Source organism: Colius striatus, chromosome 1 (genome assembly GCF_028858725.1).
Source record: "Colius striatus isolate bColStr4 chromosome 1, bColStr4.1.hap1, whole genome shotgun sequence".
Lineage (NCBI taxonomy): Eukaryota > Metazoa > Chordata > Aves > Coliiformes > Coliidae > Colius > Colius striatus.
The window spans coordinates 3,245,223-3,271,663 of NC_084759.1; the positions used below are offsets into that span (position 1 = coordinate 3,245,223).

General features: G+C 47.9%; 1 protein-coding gene across 1 annotated transcript; it reads left to right on the top strand.

Moving 5' to 3' along the window:
- On the top strand, window positions 1-26,301 carry USP35 (ubiquitin specific peptidase 35). Its single transcript, XM_062020354.1, has 11 exons — window positions 1-34; window positions 8,561-9,257; window positions 10,289-10,424; window positions 15,920-16,049; window positions 17,593-17,694; window positions 20,575-20,733; window positions 21,649-21,842; window positions 21,967-22,060; window positions 23,590-23,696; window positions 24,262-25,477; window positions 26,131-26,301. Exons 2-11 carry the CDS (start codon window positions 8,576-8,578, stop codon window positions 26,299-26,301), a joined length of 2,991 nt encoding a protein of 996 aa, XP_061876338.1. The 5' UTR covers window positions 1-34; window positions 8,561-8,575.
- Window positions 26,302-26,441: the final 140 nt, after the last annotated feature.

The window sequence follows — 26,441 nt, forward strand, 5'->3', positions numbered from 1 at the left end:
AACTATTTCAAGCAGGAGTTAAGGACAATAAAAGGTGAGTCTTATTTCAGTGCTTCCAGACCTCCAGAGAATTCAAGGAAATGATGATTTCTTCTTTGTAAATAGGAAGCAAATCACTTCATTTATCAATCTGTGTTTGGATGGTGTTTTTTTTCCTCCTTTAGTGATATTTATCAAAATATAAATGATGCCATTGTAGGGAATGGGCTGAATTTATTAAAGGCACATCCCATTTCTTAAAGGTACATCTCAGATCTATGTTTTCAGAGCTTTATAAGGTCTGGGGTGTGGGAACTGATACTGCATTCTGCAAAAACTACTGAGGAGCCTGTGCTGGAAATCTGCTGCTGGCAGGGCTAGGGGAATGAATTGATTTAGAAGTAACTGGATAGACTTCAATAGAAATAAATCCTAATTAAAGGGAAAACACAAGCAGAAGAGGAATAGGAAGACACCTATGAACAGCACAGATTATGTAGATCAGACCCAAGCAAAGCCCAAGGTGACTTCTTATCCTGAGGTTGGGTTTTGGATTTTTTTTCACAGTTTACTCATTTTGGAAAGTGAAGCTAAACTGGCCCATGCTGCTCTTTGCTTAATTCCCTTTCTGGTTTGCAGAGCATGAGTGGCTCTGTCCTTGCAGGGACACATCTTGCAGTCAGCAACACCTGTTGCAAATATTGAAATGCTTCATGTTTTGTGTGGCTTGAGATGGAATTGAGTTCTGGAGGCAGAGCTGCTGTCTTTTACAGCACCCTTTTGACTTTGAAGGGAGCATGGGAGAGAGCACTGTGGACTCTGGGGTGTATTTGTGAATGCAGTGTGTGGTACCTAATGCCATCAACACTCGTTGATACAATGGAATGGAGAGTGTCTTCAGGGCAGTTTTGTAGGTCTGAGTGTCTTGCTCAAGGTATATCAAGGATGAGATAGGAAGATATCCCTCTCTTTTCCAAAGCACATCTTACCCTCTAGCACATCTTCAGAAAATCAAGAAGGATTATCTGGTAACCTGATTTTTTCACCCTCCCTTTGGTTCTTGGGACAGACGTGGAGCACATACTCTTAGAAGCTGTGTGTGGGCACATGAAGGAGGTTGACTGGGGAAGACCAGCATTTATTTACCTGTATGATATGACCTGTGTGATGGCCTTTAAAGATGGAATAAGGCAGAGAGTTATGATCAATGGGGCAGGGTCTAGTTGGAGGCCTGTGTCTAGTGGAGTCCCTCAGGGGTCGGTGCTGGGACCAGTTCTGTTCAATATATTCATTAATGATCTTGCTGAGGGAACAGAGGCACTGTCAGCAAGTTTGCTGAAGATACTGAACTGGAGGCAGTGGCTGACACCCCAGAAGGCTGTGCTGCCTTTCAACCAGAGCTGGACAGGCTGGAGAGTTGGGCAGAGAGAAATCTAATGAAATCCAACAAGGGCAAGTGTAGAGTGTTGCACTTGGGAAAGAACAACCCCATGTAGCAGTACAGGCTGGGGGATGAACTCTTAGAGAGTAGCACAGGGCAAAGGGAGCTGGGGGTGCTGGTAGGCAGCAGGATGAGCTTGAGCCAGCAACGTGCCCTCGTGGCCAAGAAGGCCAATGGCAGCCTGGGTGGGATTAGAAGGGCTGTTGCCAGCAGGTAGAAAGAGGTTCTGCTCCCCCTCTACTCTGCCCTCCTGAGCCCACATCTGGAATATTGTGTCCAGTTCTGGTCCCCTCAGTTCCAGAAGGACAGGGAGCTGCTGGAGAGAGTTCAGTGCAGGGACACAGAGATGGTGAAGGGAGTGGAGCATCTCCTTTGTGATGAAAGGCTGAGGGAGCTGGGGCTCTGCAGCTTGGAGAAGAGTAGACTGAGGGGTGACCTCATTCATGTTTACAAATATGTGTCAGGAGGCTGGAGCCAGGCTGTTCTCAGTGATGTCCAATGATAGGACAAGGGGCAATGGGGACAAGCTGGAACATGAGGCTCCAAAGAAACACAAGGAAGAATTTGTTCCCTGTTGATGTGAGGGAGCACTGGCAGGGGCTGCCCAGATGGGCTGTGGAGTCTCCTTCTCTGGAGCCATCCCAACCCCAGCTGGATGAGTCCCTGTGTGCCCTACTCTAGGTATTGCTGCTCTGGCAGGGGGGTTGCACTGGGTGAGCTTTTAAGGTCCCTTCCAACCCTTAAGATTCTGTGATTCTGTGACTAGTAGATCTGTGGATGAGGAGAGAGTATTGAATTTTGTCTTTGACTTCCATGAGGCTTTTGAGTTGATGTCCTGCAGCATTAGTGTATCAAAGATATGTTCCCTATGGCTGGACTTCTAGTTGGGTAGGAACCTGTCTGGAACTATGGTGAAACCTTTCCTTTTCAATATTTTTTATCAACAACCTGGAGGAGGAGATGAAATTCAGCTCAACAAATTTGTGAGTGCCACCAAACTTGGGGAAACAGGCCATCTGCTCGAGGGAAGAGCTGCCATACAGGAAGACTGGACAGGTGAGGGCAGACAAGAACCTGATGATATTCAAGGACAAATGCAACATCCTATACTTTGGATGGACTTAGCTGAGATGGATGTGAGTCCTGCACTGGTGAAGTCCAGGGACTGACTGACAGCAGCCCCTCACTACCTCCAAGGAGATTATGTGACCTGATCTAGGTGAACCTGCTTCTGCAGGGGGGTTGGAGTGGATGATCTCTAAAGGTCTCTTCCAACCCCTACCATTCTATGATTCAGTGATTCAGGAGATGGGGACGGGCTTTTCATGGCAGTTCATGGTAGCAGAATGAATAAAACCAGCTGTAAAGTGAAACAAGTGTTTCCAACTGGAAATAAGGAGGAACTTCACACTCTGAGCTCCTTAGGCACTGGGACAGATCACCCAGGATCGCTGTGAGATCTCATCCTGAGATGTTTTCAAGGCCTAAATGAACAAAGCCCTGGGCCACTCAGTTTGATTTCAGCTTTGTGCAGGGCTTGGATTAGAGCCCTCCCAAGGTCCTTCCCCTCCTGATTCTGTGATTTTACCCATGTTGTCCCTGCCAGTTGTTCACTGGGGGAGCAGAACAGCTTTGCCACTTCATGGGGTTTTTCTTTTCCAGTGCAAAGCTCATATTATGCACTTTCTGGTTGATGTGAGCTACACAACAGATGGGAACCTCCAAGCGGCTCTTCAGATTAATAATTAACACTTTGACCTTCCACAGCAGCCTCGTGTGCTCCAGGAACTCATTTCTCTTTACAAGCAGGAATGAGCCAACCCTCCCAACTTCTCTGTGAGCTGTTATTGCCAGTGAGGAAGTTGAAGTGCAGAAAGGTTGTCCCACTTCAGGAGTACTCATTACAGAAACCTGATTATCTGAATGTTTAACAGAGGAGAGCCAGGGACCAGATCTCTAAGGCAGCATTTGGCTGCCCAGCAATGAAACTGTCTCCTGCAGTTCCCTGGGTTATTTGTGACACACTTCCAATTTCTACAACAAATGTGACAGTGATCTTACAGACACCACTCTCCTTCACTGCAAACTCTGATTCATTCCTCAGGAAGGTCCTGGGGAAAGAAAAATCAGTTAATAGGAAATCATTCAAATAATGTCTCTCTGAAAGCATCAGGAACTGTGCTGGAGGTGAATTCGCCATCTGATTTCCCAACCTTTGACATCTGAATGATCTTTTAGTATAGTTTTAAGACTGTAATAGTTATTATTAATGTTACAAAGCAACTTGAATATTTTTTAATATGATTGTACTGTTTATTATGTCTCCTTATGGGCTCCCTGCCTTTGTCTGGCCTCCAGCCTGGCTTTGTCTGGCTCACACCCAGCGACCAGCTTGGTGTACCCTGGTACACAACAGAGAAATGTGGTTGTTTGTCCCCTCCTGGTGACACTGGGGTAGTTAGAGAGGTGTAGGTGGTTCTGTGTTACAAAAGCTGGGCTTTGTACTGTAAAGTCTTCCATTGGTGAGGAGAGTATGGATGCTTATGGGGAGCAGCTGAGGGAGCTGGGGGTGTTTAGCCTTGAGAAGAGGAGTCTGACAGGAGATATGATCACTCTCTACAAATACCTGAAGGGGAGCTGTAGTGAGGTGGGGGTTGATCTCTCCAGTAATGAATAATAGGACACGAGGAAATGGTCTCCAGTTGCCCCAGGGGAGGTTGAGATTGGAGCTGAGGCAGAACTGTTTCCCTGAGAGGGGTGTCAGCCCCTGTGCCAGGCTGCCCAGGGAGCTGGGGGAGTGCCCAGCCCTGGAGGGATCCCAAAGCCGTGGAGCTGAGGTGCTGAGGGCCAGGGGTTAGTGATGGGCTTGGCAATGTGAGGGGAGGGGTTGGGCTCAATGATCTTAAACGTCTTTTCAAACCATGATTCTGTGATTCTCTGATTCTCTGCATGTCTTTGAGGTCCTAATATCAATACGAGACATTACAGTGTTTCCTGATGAGCAAGACTGTTTGGCTTTACAGCCCAAAGATACTCTCCATTGGGATTTGTTTGTCTATTGACTGTGGAGGGAGTTTGTTTCAGCTTTGTCCTCACCACCCTGTCAGACAAGATCTAGTTGCACTCTAGTAGCAAGGCTGGGCTGACACATCCTCTGGTCCCCATCTGTGATGAGCTTGGGAAAGAACCAAGCCCTTTCAGGAGCTGCAAGTTCATCTCAAAATTCAGTCAGAAGTAGACTCTTTGCATGGAAAATTTGGATAAAGTTTGGCACTGGTAAAGTAGCTGAAAGCCCAGTCCTACAGGGAACAGCAGTGGACAACCAGCACCCTTGAGAGGGGCAGTGAGGCTTCCCAACACTGTGCACCAGTGGACTGGGGTCATAGAATCATAGAATGGTGAGGGTTGGAAGGGACCTTTAGAGATCATCTAGTCCAAGCCCCCTGCAGAAGCAGGTCCCAGCTAGATCAGGTTGCATAAGAACATGTCCAGGCATCTCTGGGGTTAGATAGAAAAGTTCTGTAGCCATTTATTGACCATCCTGCCTATGTGGCATTTCCACTCTGCTGTGCCAGCCTCAGTGTGGATTGCTCCAGAGAAGTAACCCCTTAACTGGGAGGCACAACCAGTGAGCACCGTGCATCCTCCTATCTCTTCCTCATCCCTTATCTATCTGTCAGATGTCCAGGGTATCAAGGCTCAGGCTGTGAAGCTGCAGAGGGGAGGTGAAGGGAGTACCAGTGTGACTGTAGGTCTGTACCAGTCTCTGTATAGCCAAGACGACCACTGAGCTACAGCTAGGACAATTGCTCCTCCTGATTTCTGATCTGTCTGCAAGCCCCATCTACTCCCCCAGTTTGTCCCATGTATGTCTTCTATCCTGTGAAAACAATGTGATGAGGAGCTCTGCCTCAGCTTGTTCCAGGGAAGGCAGCAGTGGTGGCTTGATGGGGAAAAATAAATGCAGCACTGAGCAGAGGACTATGTGAGTCAACAAGCAGGGGGCAGAAAGGCCAAGGTGATGCCTGGAAAGCCATTGCAGCATAGGCTGCTGCCGTCACTGGATGGGAAGGTGGCCATGCATATCTCCTGAGTTTTTTCATTCTGTGAGATTGTGGGGAAGCAATGATGGGAAGAGCTGATGTTTGGTCAGGTAGGAAGGCTTCCCAGCCAAGCAGCTGTGAGCCAGAGCTTGAGGTTTTATGTCTGGCATAGGTTTTCCCCTCTCCACCAGCAAACAGCTTGCCACTAGGAGAGATTCTAGCTCGGATACAGGCTCACTCCAGGGGTGGGATGGATCTTGAATGGCATCCTCTGAGGTCCCTTCTGGATGTCATTTGTGAAAACTAGACTTGGGGTACATGCCACCTGCACCTATTTTTTCTCATTAATGTAACACTACTGTTCTGGTTTAGCAAGGAGCAGCTTTTGGCTTAGTAACAGGGGGAGCGGGTTGCAGTGAAGACCCGGTAAAGAGTTTGTGGACCCTCCCCCGGCTCCTGGGTTCAGACCCACCTCCGGCCCGGCTGGGCCAATCTGGCGCCTCTGCCATCACTATTTAGGGACGGGAATTTGAAATGCGAGTCAGGAGGTGTAAGAGGGATACAAGATGGAGGCGACCACGCGGACCCTTCGGCCAGAGAAGGAGGAAGGAAGGAGAAGCAGTAGACCGGAGACCCTTCTGCAGGCCGTGGCGAGAATGCAAGCTGTGCCCCTGAAACTTATGGAGATCCGTGGCAGGACTGAGAGCCACCAGCAGCTCCATGTGAGTGAGCCCGGACGGGCGAGGGACTGTGTGGGGAGGCGGCCGTGGCCCAGGCCGTGTTGGAGAGCCTGCATGCCGCAGAGCAGCCCCACACGAGAGGCAGAGACGAGCTGCAGCCTTTGGGATAAGTGCGCGTCGGAGCAGCCCGTGCAGGGCTGCCATGCATGTGAGTTACCCCACGGACTTGCAGGGAGGACTGGTGTGGAGTTCACCCGTCCTGAGGAGGGACAGACGGTAGAAGCTATTGGGAGCAGACTGACTGAGACCCCCACTGCCTGCCCCTCCGAACCGTTCAGGGGGGGGCAAGGTAAAAACACCGGGATCAGGACTCTGAACCCGGGAAGAGGGGAGGTGTGGCGGGAAGGTGTTCTTAAAAAGGCTGGTTGGACTCTTCATTGACGTATTCCTCTGTGTTGTTTCGTTTTGGTTATGTTTTGGGTTTTTGTGGGTATGTTTTAGTTGATGTTGCATTAAATTATTTTTCTGTTTTTTTTTTTCTTCCCCAAACCGAGTGGCCTGGGCTGTTTTGTCCTGAACCTTAAGCGGCAATTAAGCCCTCCCTGCCCTTGAGCAATTCTCAGCCTCTTCGGTACTTGAGGCTAATCGTGGCCTTTGTTCCCCGATGGGCCTAAACCACGACACACTACCCACTTGGAAACCTTCAAATGCTTTCCAAGTGCTAATGAAGGAAACACAAAGAGTTCCATTTAAACACAAGGGAAAACTATTTCACTGTGAGGTGAGGGAGCCCTGGCCCAGGCTGCCCAGGGTGTGGAGGCTCCTTCCTTGGAGCTCTTCAAGACCCACCTGGACACGTTCCTGTGTGACCTGATCTAGGTGGGACCTGCTTCTGCAGGGAGGTTGGACTGCATGATCTCTAAAGGTCCCTTCCAATCTCTACCATTCTATGGTTCTGTGACTCTATGATAAGGAAGTTTCAACCAACTGCATGTTGTCCTCATTTCACAGATTTGAGCACTTGAGGAACAGAAAGGTGGTGATTATTCTTCTGGTCAGACACACATGAGCATGAACAGATCTACCTTGCCTTGGAGCAGTGGAACAGGCTGCCCAAAGGGGTTGTGGAGGCTCCTTCCTTGGAGCTCTTCAAGACCCACCTGGACATGTTCCTGTGTGACCTGATCTAGGTGAACCTGCTTCTGCAGAGGGGTTGGACCAGATGATCTCTAAAGGTCCCTTCCAACCCTACCATTCTGTAATTCTATGATTCTATGATCCCTCATTTAGGTAACGAAGGTGGTACATACCTTCCTTCTCCTTTCCCCATGGGTTGTTTCAGGCTATAGGGAGGAAAGGACCTTCTCCACACGTGTATTTGGGCAGTGGATTGCAGGGGGGGAGCCCTGCTGTGGATGAGCCTTTATATAGACCTTGCAATATGTTTTAAGAAATCCTGGCTGTCTAATTTTATCACACTGTAATGGGGTTTCTTGTGCAGTAGCATATCCAACACCTGGCTATAAATGCTGTTCTGAGCTCTTCCAGGGAAATCCTTAGGGTTATTTTTTAAACACTCTGCCCTCTAACACTTTATTGCTGGTGAATTTGGGCCATGATGAACACGAAGCTTTGCCTGACTCTGCAGTTTCTCTCCCCTCTTGCTTTGGTCCTGCATACAAATGCGGCAGAGCCCTGGGGAGCAGCCAAGACTGCACCACTCAGCCAGAGTGGTTGGCAGCATAGCATAAATGGCAAACACACCCCTCTGCTATTGCACACAGTGGCTGCAATCCCATCTCTGCTTCCCAGGGCTTTTCTTTCCTTTCCTGAACACGGAGACAGTCATTGGGAGCAGCTTGGCTTCTTGAGGATGCCTGAGCCAGCTGACACCAATGGAAGACCTTGGCTCTGCTAATTCCCCTCTCAGCCCCTCCCTGGGTCTGTGGCAGTCTGTCTCCAGCTGGGATTGGTTTTTCTTAAACACAAGCCACCAGCTTGAGTTACTGAACCCATCAAGGAGAGGGAGCTCATCCATCCCTAGGGTCAAGTGCAAGATTAGGTGGACCTGCTTCTGTAGAGGGCTTGGACTAGATGATCTCTGAAGGTCCCTTCCAACCCCTACCAGTCTATGGTTGTATGATTATAGTTGGTTGCTTAAAAGACAAAAATGCTCAAATGCTCAAAGCCTGAAGAAGTTGTGTATTTTGGTGTATTCATTCAGCTTGGGGGCTTTAGTCTCAGTCAAACAGCACCAGAGTGGAAGTTTTTCTGAATGCCACCAGGAAAAAGGGCACAAGGATTATCATCTTCACAGTGATCCCAGCGCTGCTTCTTTGACCTCCCTTGCCAACCTGGGCTTGAAAGCTCAGCAGGTCCTGCCTGAACTAATCTGCTGCTCTGTTCCTTTCTTTCAGCAGCTGGGAGCAGAGATGGATAAGATACTGGAGGCCGTGGTGATGTCCTCGTACCCCAACAACGTGAAGCAAGGGCTCGTGAGGCGTGTCATCGAGGCAGCAAAGCAGCCCATGGACAGCGAGCAATGCTGGTCCATGCTGGAGCTGTCGACCAAGCTTTACCTCACAGGGGACACCAAGTATAAAAGAGAGATTGGGAAAGAGGTTTTGGAGGTCTATGGCCACTATCACCCAGAGGAATTCGAGGAGTTCTTCAACGTCCGCTTCCTGCTGAGTCTCCTCCAGGAAGGCTATGGACCCCTGGGGAAGAGAAGCCACTATGTACTCGATTATATCCAATTAGGGCTGCAGTTTGTCTTGGAAAGCCCCTCAGCAAACAGCATCTTCAGCTTATTGAGGATCGAGGTGCTCCGTAAAGTGTGCGAGAGGCCCAGCCCCAAGCAGTGTGCCAAGATCAGCAAACTCCTCACCCAGCATCCTCAGTGCATCCCCACGGGCAAACACCAGGTCTTGTTTTGTCAGCAGCTCATCCGCTGCATCGGGCAGTTCCAGTGTGTCTCTGAGGGGGAAGAGGACATCATGGAGTTTTTGGAGCAGGTGAACAAAGTGAGCGGTCTGCTGCAGAAGATCTGGAGGACTCACACCTCAGCCATCCTGCCCTCTTTGAAGGAGCTGTTCACTATCATTTCTTCAACAGGTAATTAAACAGCAAAAGGCTGGGGATATAGATGTTGGGTCTGATGAAGTCTAATTTGATTAGTTTGACATTTTGCATGACTCTGATCCACTCTAGAAATGCAGCCACAGCTGAAATATAATCAACAAGCACCCCTAAAAATTACCCAGGGCTTTAAGTCAGGAAAACAATGTCCCCTGAAACTACACAGTTCTAACTGTGTTGAAATGTTTGCAGCACAAGTTTGTGTGTTCAGTAATTTCCAGCATCAGCTGGGCTTGATGGAAATCAACTTATCTGCAGATGGTCAGAGTGGGACTTGAGAGCTTTTAGAAATGTCACACTCTTGTGGCTGCCTTGATGGGACCCTGCAGCCAGGAGCTGTGCCAGACAAAGCTAAGGAGTTATTTCTCCTCCATCTAGAGGTGGGAAGCCCTACTGTCTCTCTGGAGGGTGGTTGTATCTTAAGGTGGGACAGAAGATATTTATCCAACCTCTGGGTTCTTTAGATTATTGCAGAGGGTCTCAGGAGAGTTTTGGATGCAGCAGTGCCATGAAAGGCTGGGCACTCTGAGGGAAGGTGAGCTCCTGCCCCAGCTATTCCTAAGTCCATGGGAAGATGGGTTTGTTTTCAATGACCTCTATATGAAAGACTCATCCTTGAAAGGTGCTCCAGGCATACAAATCTACAGTTGCATCCCATTGCAATTATTTGTAGTACTTGGGATAAAGAGAACATGCAAAGGAAATTTGGGACCCAGAGTTGGCCTGACAATGTTCTTGGGTGATCTCTGTCTTCTTTTGGGCTGTGTGTGGCTTCACACATCAGCTCATCTCCTATGACCCAGCCTCACTATGAGCTACACTGGGATTTGGGGAACTGTCCTAGAACAGCTGAGTGCTGCCTCTGTGTTTCTCATTTCCACTGGCTGACCATCTGCTCCATTGCATAGACAGAAATCGTTTGACTTGGAGAGACAAAAAATGACCCCATGTGCCTGGTTTTCCTGGTGACTGCATCTTCATGGCTGGCCCTCATCCTTGTCTTGCAGAGGAGCAGGAAGCTCCATCCAATGCCTTGGCCAGCGTGGTGCAGTTTGTCCCTCTGGAGCTCATGGATGGTGTGATAAGAAACCTGACCAACGATGACAGCATTACTGATGTGCAAATGATGACAGCCATTGGCAGGTAGGAGAAGCCCCATTAGGGAAGGTCGTTCTCAGCTGGGAGAAGAACCTGCCCTAAGCTACACTCAACTCCTTCTGTGGGGTTTTATCCCAACCAATTTGGCTGCTGCTGTCTAGTGAGGAGTGTGTGGGGAAAAAGAGAATTTCTGGGTCCTTCCTTCCAGCCCTGAGGGCTCAGAGAACCAAAATAAAGACAGATTATTGTTGTTGTTATTATTGATTTATTACTGTTATTATTTAATTTGTTTGGGTTTATTTGGTTCCCTTTCTTTTAGAAATAGATAGTGCTGTGGGATACCCAACTTGAAGAGCTTGGATGGATTTTTCCAGCTGTTAAGTGTCTTTTTTTTCCCTAAAAACCTCCTTGATCTCTGTCTCCCTTCAGCAGGACATCATCCTAAATCACCAGCCACAGCTGCAAACCCTGGAAAGCTGGGTATGCCCAATGGTTTCAGTGACCCCACCTTGACTTTTGTGGTACTGCTGGTTTGGATCTTGGTGCTGTGTGATGTTTATCCCTGTCCTCTCTGCAGGCAGACTCAATGGAGACCTTGTCAAAGCACGATGAAGAGTAGTGGGTAAAATGCTACCTGACATTCTAGAACTGGTCTTTGCAGTGCCAGTGGCTTCTTGGACATCAACAGATTTTCCTTATACTCTTGTGTCCAAGTCCTACAGCTGTGCTCCACACTTGCTTAGGAGTATCATTTCCAACCTAAATGATTCTATGATTCTATCTTCATGGTGGGAGGGACCTGTAGACATCATCCAGTCCAACCCCCCTACAGAAGCAGGTTCACCTAGATCAGGTCACACAGGAATGTGTCCAGGTAGGTTTTGAAGAGCTCCAAGGAAGGAGCCTCCACACCCTCCCTGGGCAGCCTGGGCCAGGGCTCCCTCACCCTCAACCCTTTCCTTAGAGGTCCCCATTGAAATGGGTGATGTTCACATGCAGCAGCACATGCACTTAACCCAAGGGAGCTGCTGTGACCTGATCTCACTGGAAATCTCTCTTTTGCTCTTATCACAGCATTTGTGTGCCCTCCCCTCATCCCAGTAAGGTTACATGGCAGGAACACACATCATTCCTGTATGCAGAAAGCGGGTTCTTCTCTGACTTTCTGGGCAAGGTCACGGTTTTCCCAGAACCCAGAGCAACCCAAGACAAAAGATTAAGTCAGTTCAGCGTCTTCTCCATCTTTTTCTCCTCTGGGCACCTGCTGCTGCGAGCTTCAGGCAGTAAATCCTTGATGGAGAGACAGTGTCTAAATATAGAGGTTGCAAAATCAATCGCGTCAGTCTCTAAAACATTGTTTGTCATGCAGAAGGATGAGTAAATGATTACTCAGTTAGATAAACATTAAGCAGAGCCTTGAAAATGTAATTAAGATCACTTAGGAGAAGCATGGAAGTCTTGGCAGTGTGTTTCACAGCAGATGGGTGCCCCATAAAGCCACACGACCATTGGCCTTTTGATGAGCTCCGTGGGAATCAAAGAAAAATGTACAAGTCAAAAGAATCTTTCAGCTTAGGATCCCTGACAAAATGGTCACATACTGAAGTCTCTTCCTCCAAAGCTTGGATTTGGGAGTTAGCATTGGATGTGGGGTGGAGCTTCTGTATAAAGTGTATAAAGAACAAACAGTGATAAAAACCCACAGCAAGCCTGGCACCTGCTGGTATAAGTGCACACCACAATCTCTTTCAAAGAGTTTCCTTTACTTTGCCCCTTTTCAGATAAACTCTATTAATGTGCATCCATCATTTCAGAAGTAGTGTTTTTTTGCTGTTTGTTTTGTTTGGGGTTTTTTTCCTGGGGATGTATCCATTTCAAAGAGGTCCAGAGGAAGAAGACATCTGCTGTCACACAGCGATGCAGGCACTTCCTACCTCTGCAAGTCAGGATCTGAGCTTTTAGAAGCTTAGCATACCAAATCTGGGGCCCTGGCTTCCCAAACAGTTGTGGATCTTGCAATGTGGGAAATGCAGTGTGAATTTAAAATGTAGTCTTTTCCTACTGAAGCAATGCAGACAGGCAGCAGGCAGGGCTGTAACAGCCACCAGTGCTGGTGAAAAATAGCTTAAAAGTGCACAAGGTTATTTTATCCCTGTGTAAAAGAAGATGGAGTGAAGAGGGACCTTCAGGTCTCTGGATCCCTCTCCTTGCTTGATAGGCATTGACATTACTGACCCCTTTCATGAATGTTCAACTACTCAAAGCAGGAAGGGCTTTTGCTCCCACTGCTTTTCTTGGCTGTTCCACCACTGGGTTCAGATATCTCTCTTAATAGCCAGCCTCTGTGTATTTCTGACCATCTTATAGTTCTTTTGATCTTACCCCAACATAAAAGGTGAAATAGCTCTTTTCCCTCCCTGGTGTTTATTCCTTCAATGTATGCAGGCTGAGAAGTCCCTTCCCATCTCAGCTTTCCCTTGGCTGTGCTAAATAAGCCATACTGTTTTAATCTTCTCTTGCAGGAAATGCTTTTCATTTCCCTGACCACTTCAACAGGCTTTTTCAACACCTGCTCCCACTTTAGTTCATTGGTCTTGGACATGAATGGTCACATTTGTGCACCATGTTCTAGGTGTGGTTCATCATGGACTTAGACAACAGCTTGAGAGGTCATTGTGTTGCTGAGAAAACACCTTTTCTTCTGTGCCTCAGCACCGTACCGGTCTTTTCCATGGCTACTGTTACACTGGAATCTCGAAGTCACCTGGTGTCTGGCTGGTCATCTCCGAGCAGATGAGTTGTCATCATGTAGCATCCATTTCTTGTGCTTTGCATGCATTTTGAATTAGAATCATAGAATCATAGAATGGTGGGGGTTGGAAGGGACCTTTAGAGATCATCCAGTCCAACCCCCCTGCAGAAGCAGGGTCACCTAGATCAGGTCACACAGGAACGTGTCCAGGCGGGTCTTGAAGACCTCCAAGGAAGGAGCCTCCACAACCCCTCTGGGCAGCCTGGGCCAGGGCTCCCTCACCTGAACAGTGAAATAATTTTTTCTTATGTTTAAGTGAAACTTTTTGTGTTCCAGCTTCATCCCATCACCCCTTGTCCTGTTGCTGGCTACTATAGAAAAAAGGAACGTCCCAACCTCCTGACACACACCATTTAGATATTTATAAATGTTAATAAGATCTCCCCTCAGTCTCCTCTTCTCCAGACTAAACAGCCCCAGGTCCCGCAGCCTTTCCTCATAAGGAAGATGTTCCACTCCCCTGATCATCTTGGTGGCCCTGCACTGGACTCTCTCCAGCACTTCCCTGTCCCTCTTGAGCTGAGGAGCCCAGAACTGGACACAGGACTCCAGATGAGGCCTCACCAGGGCAGAGTAGAGAGGGAGAAGTATCTCCCTTGACCTGCTGCCCACACTCTTCTTGCTGCCCCCAGGCTGCCATTGGCTTCTTGCCCATGAGGGCACATTGCTGGCTCGTGTTTAGCTTATTATCAATCAGCACTCCCAGGTCTCTCTCTGCAGAGCTGCTCTCCAGCAGTTCAACCCCCAGCTTGTACTGGTGCATGGGGTTGTTCCTTCCCAGCTGCAGGACTCTGCACTTGTCCTTGTTGCACCTCATGAGGTTCCTCTCTGCCCAACTCTGAAGCTGGTCAAGATCCCACTGAATGGCAGCTCAGGCCCTGGGGAATCAGCCAGTGCTCCCAGTTTGGTGTCATCAGGGAACTTCTGAGGGTACACTCTCCTCTCATCCAGGTTGTTGATGAAGATGTTGAACCAGACTGGCCCCAGAACCCATCCCTGTGGAACTCTACTGGCCACAGGCCTCCAACTCAACTCTGTGCATTAATACATATCCTTCCATTTCTACATTTCAAATCCTCATGGTGTTCCTTGTGATACCTTTATCCTCCTCTTGCATTCATGATGCTTCCCAGCTTTGCATCGTTGCAGGTTTCACAGCCACGTGCAGGATAATTGTGCTGACATCATTAGATCATGAAGAATGTTGCCTGCAACCTCCTTTCACATAGCCAGTCAGATATGATCTACTTCTGTCCTTTGACTAGAAGTTTATATATCCTGACAAACCTGACTTTGACACCTATGGCAGCCCCCTGTAGCATGCTATCCCTTCTTCCCTGTCATCCCCTCATTCCACATCTTCATGATAGGAAGTCTTCATATTCTCCTCACATAACACACCACACCAAAGCTAATAGAGTTATAAACACTCACCAGAGTTCAACATTACATGATGGAAATCACCAGCTCCTCTTGTTTGGAGTTTGTGTGCTCCCCATACTTTGCTTTCATATCAGATGTCATTGTTCTTGTTTCCATTCTCACATCTTTTATCTGCCCCCCCTTTGTCACTCTGATCAATTCTTTTTTCTTGCTGAAAAGGGCAGCAGATGATGTGTTTAGTTTGGAAGTCACAGCTAGACTAGTCACATCTAGTCTAGTCACATCCAGACATTTAGTCACATCTAGTCTCGTCCCATCTAGACATCTATCATACTTTTAATCACTATCACATCCCAATTACACAGTGATTGCATAGCTTTCCTTATTCTCCACTGATGCAAATGTCTGTGGAAGCTTTTCTGGTATTTGCTTAATTATCCAACTTGGCTTGACTTTTTGTGTTTCTCAACATCCCAACATATTCTGCTCTTCCAGCTTTCTTTACTGGCTAACCTTTTAGTTTTCCAATCCCTTGTAGACTTCAGTTATTCCTGCTCTTTGCCCTGTGGTGGTTAGTTTCTGTGTTCCCTTCATATGTTTTGCAAGAGATACAGACTGATAAGCAAAAGGGACTGATTGGGTAAGACAGCTGGAGTGAGGTGAGAGACTGAAGATCTGGGATATCAGAATCACAGAATCTCAAGGGTTGGAAGGGACCTGGAAAGCTCATCTAGTCCAACCCCCCCCTGCCAGAGCAGCACCACCTAGAGTAGGGCACACAGGAACTCATCCAGCTGGGTTGGAATGTCTCCAGAGAAGGAGACTCCACACAAAAAGCTACATCTTCCTCCTGGCTCTGTGGAAAAATCTTTTGACAGCAAAAAAGAGTTCAGCCTTTGGAGATCCCAAGCCTTGGTTACTTCCCATTTTTGTTTAACATTAAATTTGAATGGAAACAACATGTCATCACTTAGTCTGAGCTTACTTTGTTTTATGAGTGACTTCTGTAAAGTACTTGTCCTTTGCAGAAACAGGACACGTTGGTTGAGGGGCTATAGATGAGATTTACTAGCTGTGACATCCAGGAATATCTGTCTTCTATTAGGGTTACAAGTTATTTTTTCTTTTAATGTGTTTCTGGAAATCAAATGTTTCCTACACAGAGAATTAAAAGATTTGAATCTGAGTGGTTTTTTTCCCTGACCAGTAATATGTGAAGTGCTCTTCTCTTATTTGGCCATCCTACTGACTAGACATGAAATTGGAGGAGGTTTAACCCAGAGCAGAGCTTGGCTTTCATAGTATGTGCACTGAAATTGCTTTAAGAGTTTGTATTTCATTTCAGGATGATTGATTGGGTGTCCTGGCCCCTGGGAAAGAACATAGACAAGTGGATCATTGCTCTACTGAAGGGTTTGGCTGCAGTGAAAAAGTTCAGCATCCTGATTGAAGTTACTCTTTCAAAAATTGAAAAGGTCAGTCACATTCTTTTAAGCATCAATTTAAGCAACAGACTTATCCTCACACCTGGCCAGATCTTCTTCCCTTTCAACTGAACGAGGATGAGGTGTGAGTTGAGGTGTATAGAAGAGAGTGTGCTGTCCCAAGGGGTTTTGAAGGGCCCATTCTGTCCCCTGCATCCTCTGCAGAGGCTGCATTGCTCTGCATGGGGTGGTGGGCTGATACTTTTTTCATAGAATCATAAAATCACAGAATAACAGAATGGCAGGGCTTGGAAGGGATCTCTAAAGATCATCTAGTCCAACCCCTCTGCTCAAGCAGGTCCACCTAGATCAGGTCCCTATTTTTTCAGCTAGGAATGATGTTCTCCAGAACAATCTCCAACTATTAAGCCTTGGTATGCAGAGATACTGATATTTTAAAGGTTATTGAATAAAAGAAGCCAAGGATTTTCAAGCCAAGGATTTTCAAGCCAACCAGCCACCTTCCTCCCCAAGCTGTGGAGCTCTTGGAAAGCTTGCCTTTGGGAATGTGATATGCTCTCCTCCAGCTATGCCTGAATCAGTGCTGGTTGGCACAGGTGAGATACATACCAGTGAGGATAATAACAGTCCACAATGGTCACAGGTCAGTTTTAAAGCCTATGCCCTGGCTGCACTTCATTTACTGGTGGTGCAAAAGCTCCCACTGCCATTGCCATCACCTGTTTGAGAAGTGAGTACTTGCTGCTCTCTGGAAACCATGTGACCAAGTGCTGAAATTGGTCACATTTCCCATGCTGCAGTCTTGCTATTCTGTCCTTCCTACTTTAGAGATAACACCTGGCTGAGCCTCCTGTGGTAGTCAGCATAGAAATTCAGTCAGCATAGTAATTCTCTATATTGGAACATTATCATTAACTGCATTTATCCCTGTGGTCTCCCACATGCTTTGTGCAGTGGGAGAGTAGCCAAGCATCTCTGGCTTTTCTTTATCTTTCCTTTCATTGTTAATGCATAGAAAAGGGACTCAGCCCTTAAAATAGCTTGCAGGTTTTGGAAGCTCTCAGCAGTATGATCTGAAATGGGTAGAGGGCATTGTTGACTTATGTCTGTAAAGTAAAATCATAACATCATTACTTAGCCTTATCGTATCATTACTTAGCCTCTCAAAAAGACTTTTGCTTTCCATCTCTTTGCCTGAAAGGGTAGCAACACAGTTCCAAATATCCCAATGACAGGGAAGAGGCATATTTTAGAAAATGTAGCATCCCTCAGTGCTTGCATGGCCTCGTCCATCAGGAGCTGTGGTGATGCAGTGATGCTGCAGAGATCTGCTCCTCACTGTGCCAGGCATTGCACAAACCTGAAAGAATGAGGATAACACACACAGTATTTTTAGGATGCCCTGAGGCCTTGCTCTGTACAGGAGATGATTCTGGAGACCTGTCTGCAGAGTGCTTGCTTGAACATCCAGCTGTGGCAGATGCCCAGTGCCTCTATTTCCTTCTGGCCCCTTCTCCAGCCTGTTGCAGTGCCATCCTGCCTTCTCATTTGCTTTTTTTTCCTCCCTCACCAGGTCTTCTCCAAGTTGCTGTATCCCATCGTGAGAGAGGGGGCTTTGTCTGTCCTGCAGTACATGCTGCTGAGCTTCCAGCACTCCCACGAGGCGTTTCACTTGGTAAGGCTGCATCCAGCACTTGGATGAGGGCATTGCCCATGCTGTGGGGCAACACGTGTGGGAGGGAACCTAAGGTGCTGAGGTACTGGGCAACATTTCTCTCATCTGCTTGATTTCACTGGGTGATGTAAACCCAACCCTGTTTATCCACTTGTAGCCCATCCTGGCAGCTGCAGGAAGCCTCTGGTAGCCTCTTCTGCAGCTCAAATAGCTTTTTGGGCATGGTGGAGCTGGTGCTGAGATGTGGAGGCAAGACCTGAGCTTAAAAGGAGTTGGTTGCCACAGACAAAGCAGCAGCCCCATGTCAGAGAGCAAGGTGCAGAGGAGAAGTGAGGCTTTGCTTTCTCCTTTGATGATTCTTTCCATTCCTCTTGAGGCTTACCAGCTGGATGTCTCACTTCCAGGGATAAATCAGTATAAAGCTGGTTGGGGCTTGGCCCTCGTGGATTTTAAATGTGTTCAATGTGTGCATCCTACAAAATTTTTCTGCAGTGCTCTATCAGCTGGAGGCGTGATCTCTATGGCCACATGCATGCTCATGGTCCTCTCCCAGCTTCAAATCCCACCAGCCAAGGGTGCAGTTCATGTACATATATTGGATGGCCTGTCAAGCCACGCTGAGGGCTTCATCAGCAGTGTCTGTAGTGCTCTTGTATTCACTTTAACCTGGTATTTGCCAGCCCTGCAGGTGGAAGAGGAGGTTCCTGCTCTTGTTCTTACACTTCTGGCTTCTCCTAATCACTCTTCCTTGTGCTGAGCCATTTGTATGGCCATATGCTGAACTGTGTTGTAAAAGGAGTCCAGGTGAAACTTAACCTAGCAGAAAATCCTGATGGTCAGTATTGAGCAGCTTGGTCTGGGTCTGGGCAGGCACAAATCTGCACTATTGCATTTGTCTGGAGAAGGCAAGGGGAGGAGGTGGAGGAGTGGCCTGGGGCAGGGACATTAGTGGAGCTACACTCAGCTAGGGTGGTTTAGGATGTAGTTTCATGGGCAGGTTTAGAAGATAAGGCCTCATGTTTGTTCTCACCCTTTCATCTGAGGAATGGTAGATGTCACCACTCCATCTCTGGGATGTGTTAAGAAGCCTTTGCATTGAGAGCATCTCAGAGGGCTGAGGCAGTGGAGACAGGGAATATATTTTAAACAGCCTTGCTGTTTCCTAAGGAGATGCCTGACTGTCCATTGGACTCAGTGGGCCCCATCCCACATGTGACTTCAAATTGTTGCCAACATGTGTCATCCATTGCAATTTACTGAAGTGATGGGTCACCTGTCAAAGCGTTGCACGACATCAGCACAATAAGACATGAAGGCTGGATCAGAGCACTTCCACTTCATGAACTGTCTGCTGTCGAAAGCAAACCCCACTTCTAGCAGCATCTGAATCTCCTCTTTCCATTTCTACAGTGACATGTTTTATTTTGCTGTTGACACTAAGGCACAGCTCTGCTTCTGGCTGGCGTTGCCCCTGGAATGCTGTAATTAAAAAGCAAGGCTGAAGTCAAAGGCATGCTGCATTGAGCTGATAAAAGCACTAGTGGAAAATTACTGCTATTCATGTTTGATTTTATGCTTTTTCATCAAAGCTCTCACATTTGGCTTTTCACCTGAGGTTCACAGAATAAACAGATAAGGCTGGAAAAAAAGCAAAGCTAGCCAACATTTTCAAAGGATGCTTTTTTTCATCCCTCAGCTGGAGACACTTTAAATGATCCCAAATTCCTTGAGAAATTCTTCTGTTGCTAAAAATAAGGTCACTCCAACGGATTGTCTTCAGTTGGGTGTCCAAATTTTGAAACACTCCAAGAAGCTATTGGTTGCTCTGGGTTTGAAGTTTCCATCTGCAGCCCAGGGAGCAGAAATTGCCTCTCCTCTTCTTAAAAAAACAAGTCACAAACCTGTCTTGCTTCTTGTCTGTTTGTGCTTGTCCTGGCACTTTGGGGAAGTTGAGAGGGCTTTTTTTTTCCCATCACAGCTTGGCAAAATGCTGATGTGTAAAATTGGGCTGGGATTCATTTGCTTCCACAGCAAAACTTTCTGGTTGGAAAGGAGGTAGTTAAAATCTCCAACATTCTGAGGAGAAAGAAAGAGAAAGAAGAGATGAAGAAGAGACCAAAGAATAGCTGGACTGGGGATCCTGAGACTTTACTCCAGGATTCTTCTGGGGTAAAGACAACATCAAATGTCAATGTGGAAAAGGTGGTGTTAAGTGCCCAGGGTCATATGCAAAAGGCAGTGTAAGTGCCCAGGGTCATTCTAGCACATCTGCAGGGTTGGAAGGTTATTAACTCCGTGTGAGCTGTGGGTCAGCAGAGGGTGCCAGTGAGCAGTGTATCGTTTGCCTTTGTCTGCTTGTTCCTTAAATTTTCTGAGGGAAAGGAAAATAACAGACGTGCTGTTTATGTGCCTGCTGTCACCCATCCAACCATACCAGTGCCAGTTCAGTTTATAGAGTATAAACCAAAATGTAGCACACCAGACAGCACTTCTTGTAGGTTAATTCATCTATCTTGTAGGTTTGAATCCCTGCACTTGGCATTCAGCGTGGTAAGTCTCCTTTCCACCATGGATATGTGGTTTAGCAGAGGTTGATCTGCACAGAGAATGGTCATTGCAGCACGACAAAGCAGCAGCAGCACAAACCTGCAGCTGTCACACAACGTGAAACTCTCCAAGCTCTACAGCATTTACACTACTAAAGTCAATAGAATTACTGTTGAGTTCACAGAGTGAAGGATGAAGTCCAGAATGGGACTGAAGTCAGCTGCTGTTGACTGTCCTTTCTGCCTGAGGGTGAATTTCATTCCCCTGCATGTGTGTTAAAGCTCTGTGAGTAGCTTGGAGCAATTTTTAATGGAATGAATGTTCCTTTTCCAGCTGCTCCCTCACATCCCCAGGCTGGTGGCCTCTCTGAAGAAGGAGGACTCCAACTCTGCCACCAGCTCCCTGGAGCAGCTGGCCGAGCTCATCCACTGCATGTTCTTCCGCTTCTCAGGATTTCCAGATCTCTATGAACCAGTCCTAGAAGCAGTTAAAGTAAGGCACTCACCTCTTGGCCATTTTTCTGGTTTTGGTATGGAAATAGCACCTTAGTTTACAGCCTGGTGCAGAGGGACTGTCATGCTGGTAGGGAGCTCCTAACCTCAACATCCTGGGCCCCTCATTACAAGAAAGACACTGAGGGGCTGCAGCGTGGCCAGAGCCGGGCACAGAGCTGGGGAAGGGGCTGGAGCACAAGGGGCTGGGGAGGGGCTGAGGGAATGGGGGTGCTGAGCCTGGAGAAGAGGAGCCTGAGGGGACACAGCAGCACTCTCTGACACTCCTCACAGGAGGCTGTGGTGAGGTGGGCATCGGTCTCTTCTCCCAAGTAATGACTGACAGGACAGGATGAAAGTGGCCTGGAGTTGCCCCAGGGGAAGTTGAGATTGGAGCTGAGGCAGAACTGTTTCCCTGAGAGGGGTGTCAGCCCCTGTGCCAGGCTGTCCAGGGAGCTGGGGGAGTCCCCAGCCCTGGAGGGATCCCAAAGCCGTGGGGCTGAGGTGCTGAGGACCATGGGTTGGTGATGGGCTCAGCAAGGTGAGGTGAAGGCTTGGACTTGATGATGTTAAAGGTATTTTCCAACCAAAACTATTCTCTGATTCTGTGAGACTGTAGTACAGAAAAGGGTTTTAAATTCTGAGTTTGAGCCCCATGTAGGCAAGTTGAGGCAAGAAACTTCTCTTATGATGAGCCTACAGATGTCCTGATCATGCCTGTGGGTTTTAGCTACAACTTAACCTCGAAAGGACTAACACTAGCAGCTAAACACTTCCTTGCATAGATTCATGTTCATGGGAAAAGCAGAGGCAAGGAGTTGTCTGAACATCTCTATCAGAGGGTTTTTGCAGTTACCCACTACTAATTCTTCAAGTAAAAAGATAACAGTTTGTAACACAGATCTCATTTTCCAAGGCTCTCCCTATTCCAAACGAAGACCGGATTAAACATCTCTTGGGACAAAACGCTTGGACCTCCCAGAAGAATGAGCTGGCCTGTTTCTACCCACGCCTGGCATCCAAATCCGAGACAGGAAAGATCGGGTTAATTAACTTAGGAAACACCTGCTACATGAACAGCATCATCCAGTCTCTTTTTATGGCTTCAGAGTGAGTTTTTTTGCTCCTTTGCTCCTACTCAAGACTGCTCCAGGAGTTGCTCATCCCACTGGCACTGCACGTCCCGCACTGATTTTCCATCTTAGGCCTTTGCATCTCTGCTTTTCTTTTGCAGCTTTCGGCATTCGGTGTTGAATTTAACTGAGGGCAACTCCCAGCCCCTGATGACAAAGCTCCAGTGGCTCTTTGCTTTTTTGGAGCACAGTCAGGTAATTATTTCATGTTCTAGTTATTTGTTTGGACTGTCGGCTGCGGAAAGGCTCGTCTCCAAGTTGCTTCCTGCCGGCTCCAACGTGCTGATAAGGAGCTGTGGATCTTGGTGGGTTTTTATATTGGGACTAGATGCTGTTTATATGAAAGAGCTTAATTTTGGGGATGGAGGAGGCAAGGTCCTATCCCCCATGAAAACGAGCTGTTTTCACATCAGGCTGCCTGTTTTCAGCCTGTGCTCTTCCTGTGTTGGACTGATGTAATAGCTGATAGTTCTGACAATGAAGTCCATTTGGTAATGATTTACACACGTGGCCAGCTGAAAAGCCTGTTGGGATAAAGCAGAGGGGTTTTTTTTCTTGCTGTGCAGCAAGGAAGAAGATTAGAGCAGCTTGCTTGTCCCCTTACTTCACAGCAAAGCACAAGCAGTTGGTGAAAATTGCCTTGAAAGTGGTTTTATTAAAGAAAAGAATAAGAATTCAAAAAAGATCCTCTGTATGTGAGGGAAAGTAGAACAAAAAGAACACCCTTAAACAAAGTAATTGGGAATGCTTTCTTGACAAACATGAAACCTAAGATGAGTGACTCCTGGAGATACAGCCAGGCCACATCTAGCTCTTCTCTTGAGAATACATCTTTCTGTCCCTGCAAAGACGTGGTTTTGAAAGTTCAGTGAATTTTCCCTTGCTGTGGAGCCAGTCCTCTCCATTTCCCAAGCCTTGACCGACAGAACTGGCTTCTTACATTGTGATATTATGTCATTACAGAGGACTTTTGGGGGAAAAATACAGACAACCTGTTACATTTAAGATTCGGTCACAGAAGAGTCTTGTTTTTGATCACAAGTTAGGGAGAGCATGACCAAATGAGCAAATGTTGGCTTGTTGTGTAGTTTACTTGGTTTGTAGTTTATGGTTAATAGTTTCCTGCAAATTTCCTAACAACTTTCTAGTTATTTTTCTTCTTTGGGCTGTTCTTTGCTGAAGATGGATCTTCTTCCATGTTAATTAGGCAGCAGCTTCCTAGTGGCAGCGATGACATGATGTGGTGAGGCAGATTGCCTGCCTGCAGCCATCAGAGTGATGGGTGGAAGTTTAGTGGTGGGCTTTTTTGCTCTTTTTATTTGTTTGTTTTGGGTTTTTTTTTTAAGATGGGGTTTGGTGAGAGAGATCCTGATCAAATTAAATGGAGCATCAAATTGAATTCAGGCTGAGTTAAGTAGAAGTCTGTGGGTCAGGCCAATAAAACATTTTAAAAGTGAAGGGAGAAAGAAACACGTGGCTATTTTATAGAAGCATGTATAAAATAATGGCTGTCATCCATCCTTGCAGTCCTGGCTTGCAGCATAGCAAGGAAATCTTCCCATGCACTGGGATTAGCCCTTGTAGGGGAAAAGAAAGGCAACATTACCAGGCACACAGAGGAGCAGCCAGAAAGACTCTCCTTTCCCCTCTCCACCCTCCTCTGTGAAATGAGAGGCAGATTCTTCATGTTAAAACAACTTCTCCTTCTTCTGTGTTGCTGCCAGCGACCTGCCATCTCACCTGAGAGCTTCCTCTCTGCCTCCTGGCCACCCTGGTTCACCCCTGGAGCTCAGCAGGACTGCTCAGAGTATCTCAAGTATTTGCTGGACCGGTATGTGGCAAGTGTGGTGATTTCAGAGCCTGGTGACAACTGCATCCCTAAAGCCAGCAAAATATTTAATGCTGACCTATGTGCAAACAGGGCAAGTGGCTGAGTTGGGAGAGTGGAGGTTTGAGGTGAGAGATGGTGAGACCAGTCTGGGGCTCCTTGATCAAACCTTGTTTGGCCTGGCTTAGGGGTAAGGTCAGAACTTGGTTCAGCTTGAAAATTTCTACCTCTGCTCTGCAAACAAAGGAAATTGTACCATGTTTAGAGATTTTTTCCCTGATGAGGGACTCAGCCTCCTCTGTAAAATGATGATTTTTATCTTTCTCTTACCTAGAAACCCCAAATCTCTGGTGTCACTTCTGGGGGGGGGGGGTTAATAGCACATGGAGACCTCAGGTTCTCAAATCCTGCCCAGCTTCTCCTGACCTTCCTCCCACAGCACCAGACCCCTGGGCAAAGGCAGATTAACCCCTTGGAGTGAAGAACAGAATGCCTGCTTTAGAAACTGCCTCTTGGGGTTGTATTGGTGCATAACACAGTCTTCTTTTTGTGTTTTGCTCTGCCAAAGATTACACGAAGAAGAAAAAACTGGAAAAAGGATCTACCAGAAACTGAAGGAATCCAGCTTGGTGTCCCAGGCAGTGGAGCATCATTACTTAAACAAGACATTGATTGAGAAGATGTTTGGGGGTAAAATGATGACAAAGATCCGCTGCTTGAAGTGTCTGAATGTCTCCTCCCGAGAAGAAGCCTTCACAGACCTGTCTCTGGCTTTTCCCCCGCCGGACAGGCACATGCATGGGGGCAGGTCTGTTTTACCAGTGGAAGAAATTGGCCCGCAGTTTATCGAGCCTCCTGAAAACACAACCCAGTTCACAGGGTCTCCCTGGATCCAGAGGAAGGCCCATGTGGCTGGAGACCCTGCAGCCACACTGATGCCAGTGGAAACGTTGAGTTTCCAGGAGCCAGGGGAAGCGACGAATGCCTTAGGTGGCCATGCCATCGGCGTGGATGCAGCCAAAGACCCTCTGTCGGCTTTTGGGGAGCGGCCACGTGCTCCCAAGGACTCCAGGTCTGTCCCAGATTTAATCAACTACTTTTTATCCCCGGAGAGACTGACAGCAGAGAATAAATACCACTGTGAGAAATGTGCATCCTTACAGGACGCTGAGAAGGTGGCGGAACTGACGGAGGGCCCACACTACCTCATCCTCACGCTGCTGCGGTTCTCCTTCGACCCACGGACTATGAAGAGGAAGAAGATCTTGGACAACATCTCCATCCCCGTGGTGCTCAAGCTGCCCGTCCTCGTCACCCCAGAGGAAACCGAGAAGGTTTGCCGGCGTGGGAAGGACAGGGCTGCCCCGGGGAGCGGCTTCATGTCGGTTGTGTATGACCTCTGCAGTGTGGTGGTGCATTCAGGCGTCTCCTCTGAGAGTGGCCACTACTACTGCTACTCCAGGGAGTGCACTGACACGGTTCCTCACGGCCAGCCCCGGGCTGAGGCACCGAAACCGGCCTCTGACAAACATTTGGACTTTGAGATCCAGTGGTACCTCTTCAATGACACCAGAGTTTCCTTCTCCTCCTTCGAATCGGTCAGCAACGTCACCTCTTTCTTCCCCAAGGACACTGCCTACGTCCTCTTCTACAGGCAACGGCCAGGCAGGCAGAGCTGCCTGCTGCAGGAGGCTCTGGCTGAGGCTGGCCACCTGCATGGAGAGCCCTCCCTCCATAAGGACTTGATGGAAGCTATTTCCAAAGACAACATCCTCTACTTGCAGGTAACTCCTGCTGCTGTGCACAGCAGGGTACGGTCCTGTGGCTACAGGTCACCGGCCACTTTCCCACCCACAGGGCAGCAGCAGGGTCACGTCTGGCAGGTGATTCCATGTGCACAGATACCCACCCACTCCCTGAAGCCAAAGCCCTTTTCCTTCTCAGCACCCAGGTGTAAACAGGTTGCAGTTTCCCATTTCCATTGGGCACTGAGGTTGGGGCAAGACACCGCAGGGCTGTGCTTGGGGTTAGCTTGCTGTTGCCTACCCCAGGCCTGGAATTTTCTCCCAAGTGCCTGGGACTGGATGAGTTGGGAACACAAACTAGAACAGATTTCATTCAACTGGTGGAATTTAGTGCTTTCCAAACAGCAGCATTCCCTAGGATGTGAGCAACACCTGGGGGAGTGTGAGGAGTTCCTCATCTCCCAGCAGTGACATGAAGGGCTGTTGTTTGATCATTAGAGGCAGTGCTTTGCTGCATCCCTCCCACTGAGCTCTAGAGATGAGCATATGGCCTTCTCACCCTGATTGCATTTGGAGGAGGCTCCAAGGGCAACCAAACAGACTCCCAGCTCCTCAGGGAAGGTGGGAGCATCCCCTGTCCCTGATTTAGCCACAGATATCCTTGTGTTATTTCTCCCCTTTCTTTCTCCCAGGAACAGGAAAAAGAAGCGAGGAACAGAGCTGCCTATATCTCTGCCCTGCCGAAATCCCCGCTGTGGTGGAGAGACTTTGACAGGGACAAGGATGACGACAGCTCATCGGGGGGCTGCAGCCCGGCGGCGGGCGGGGGGGGATCCAGCTCCTTCCATGGACTTGTCTTCTAACCAACGGGTTAAACCTGGCAGTCAATGTCCATGGGGCCAACCCGAAACCAGAGGGTCCACTTCCTCACCCTGATGAAAGTCTTGGAGGAGGATTTGGGCAACACTTCAATGGAAAAGGACTCAGGGGCTCATTTGGAGGT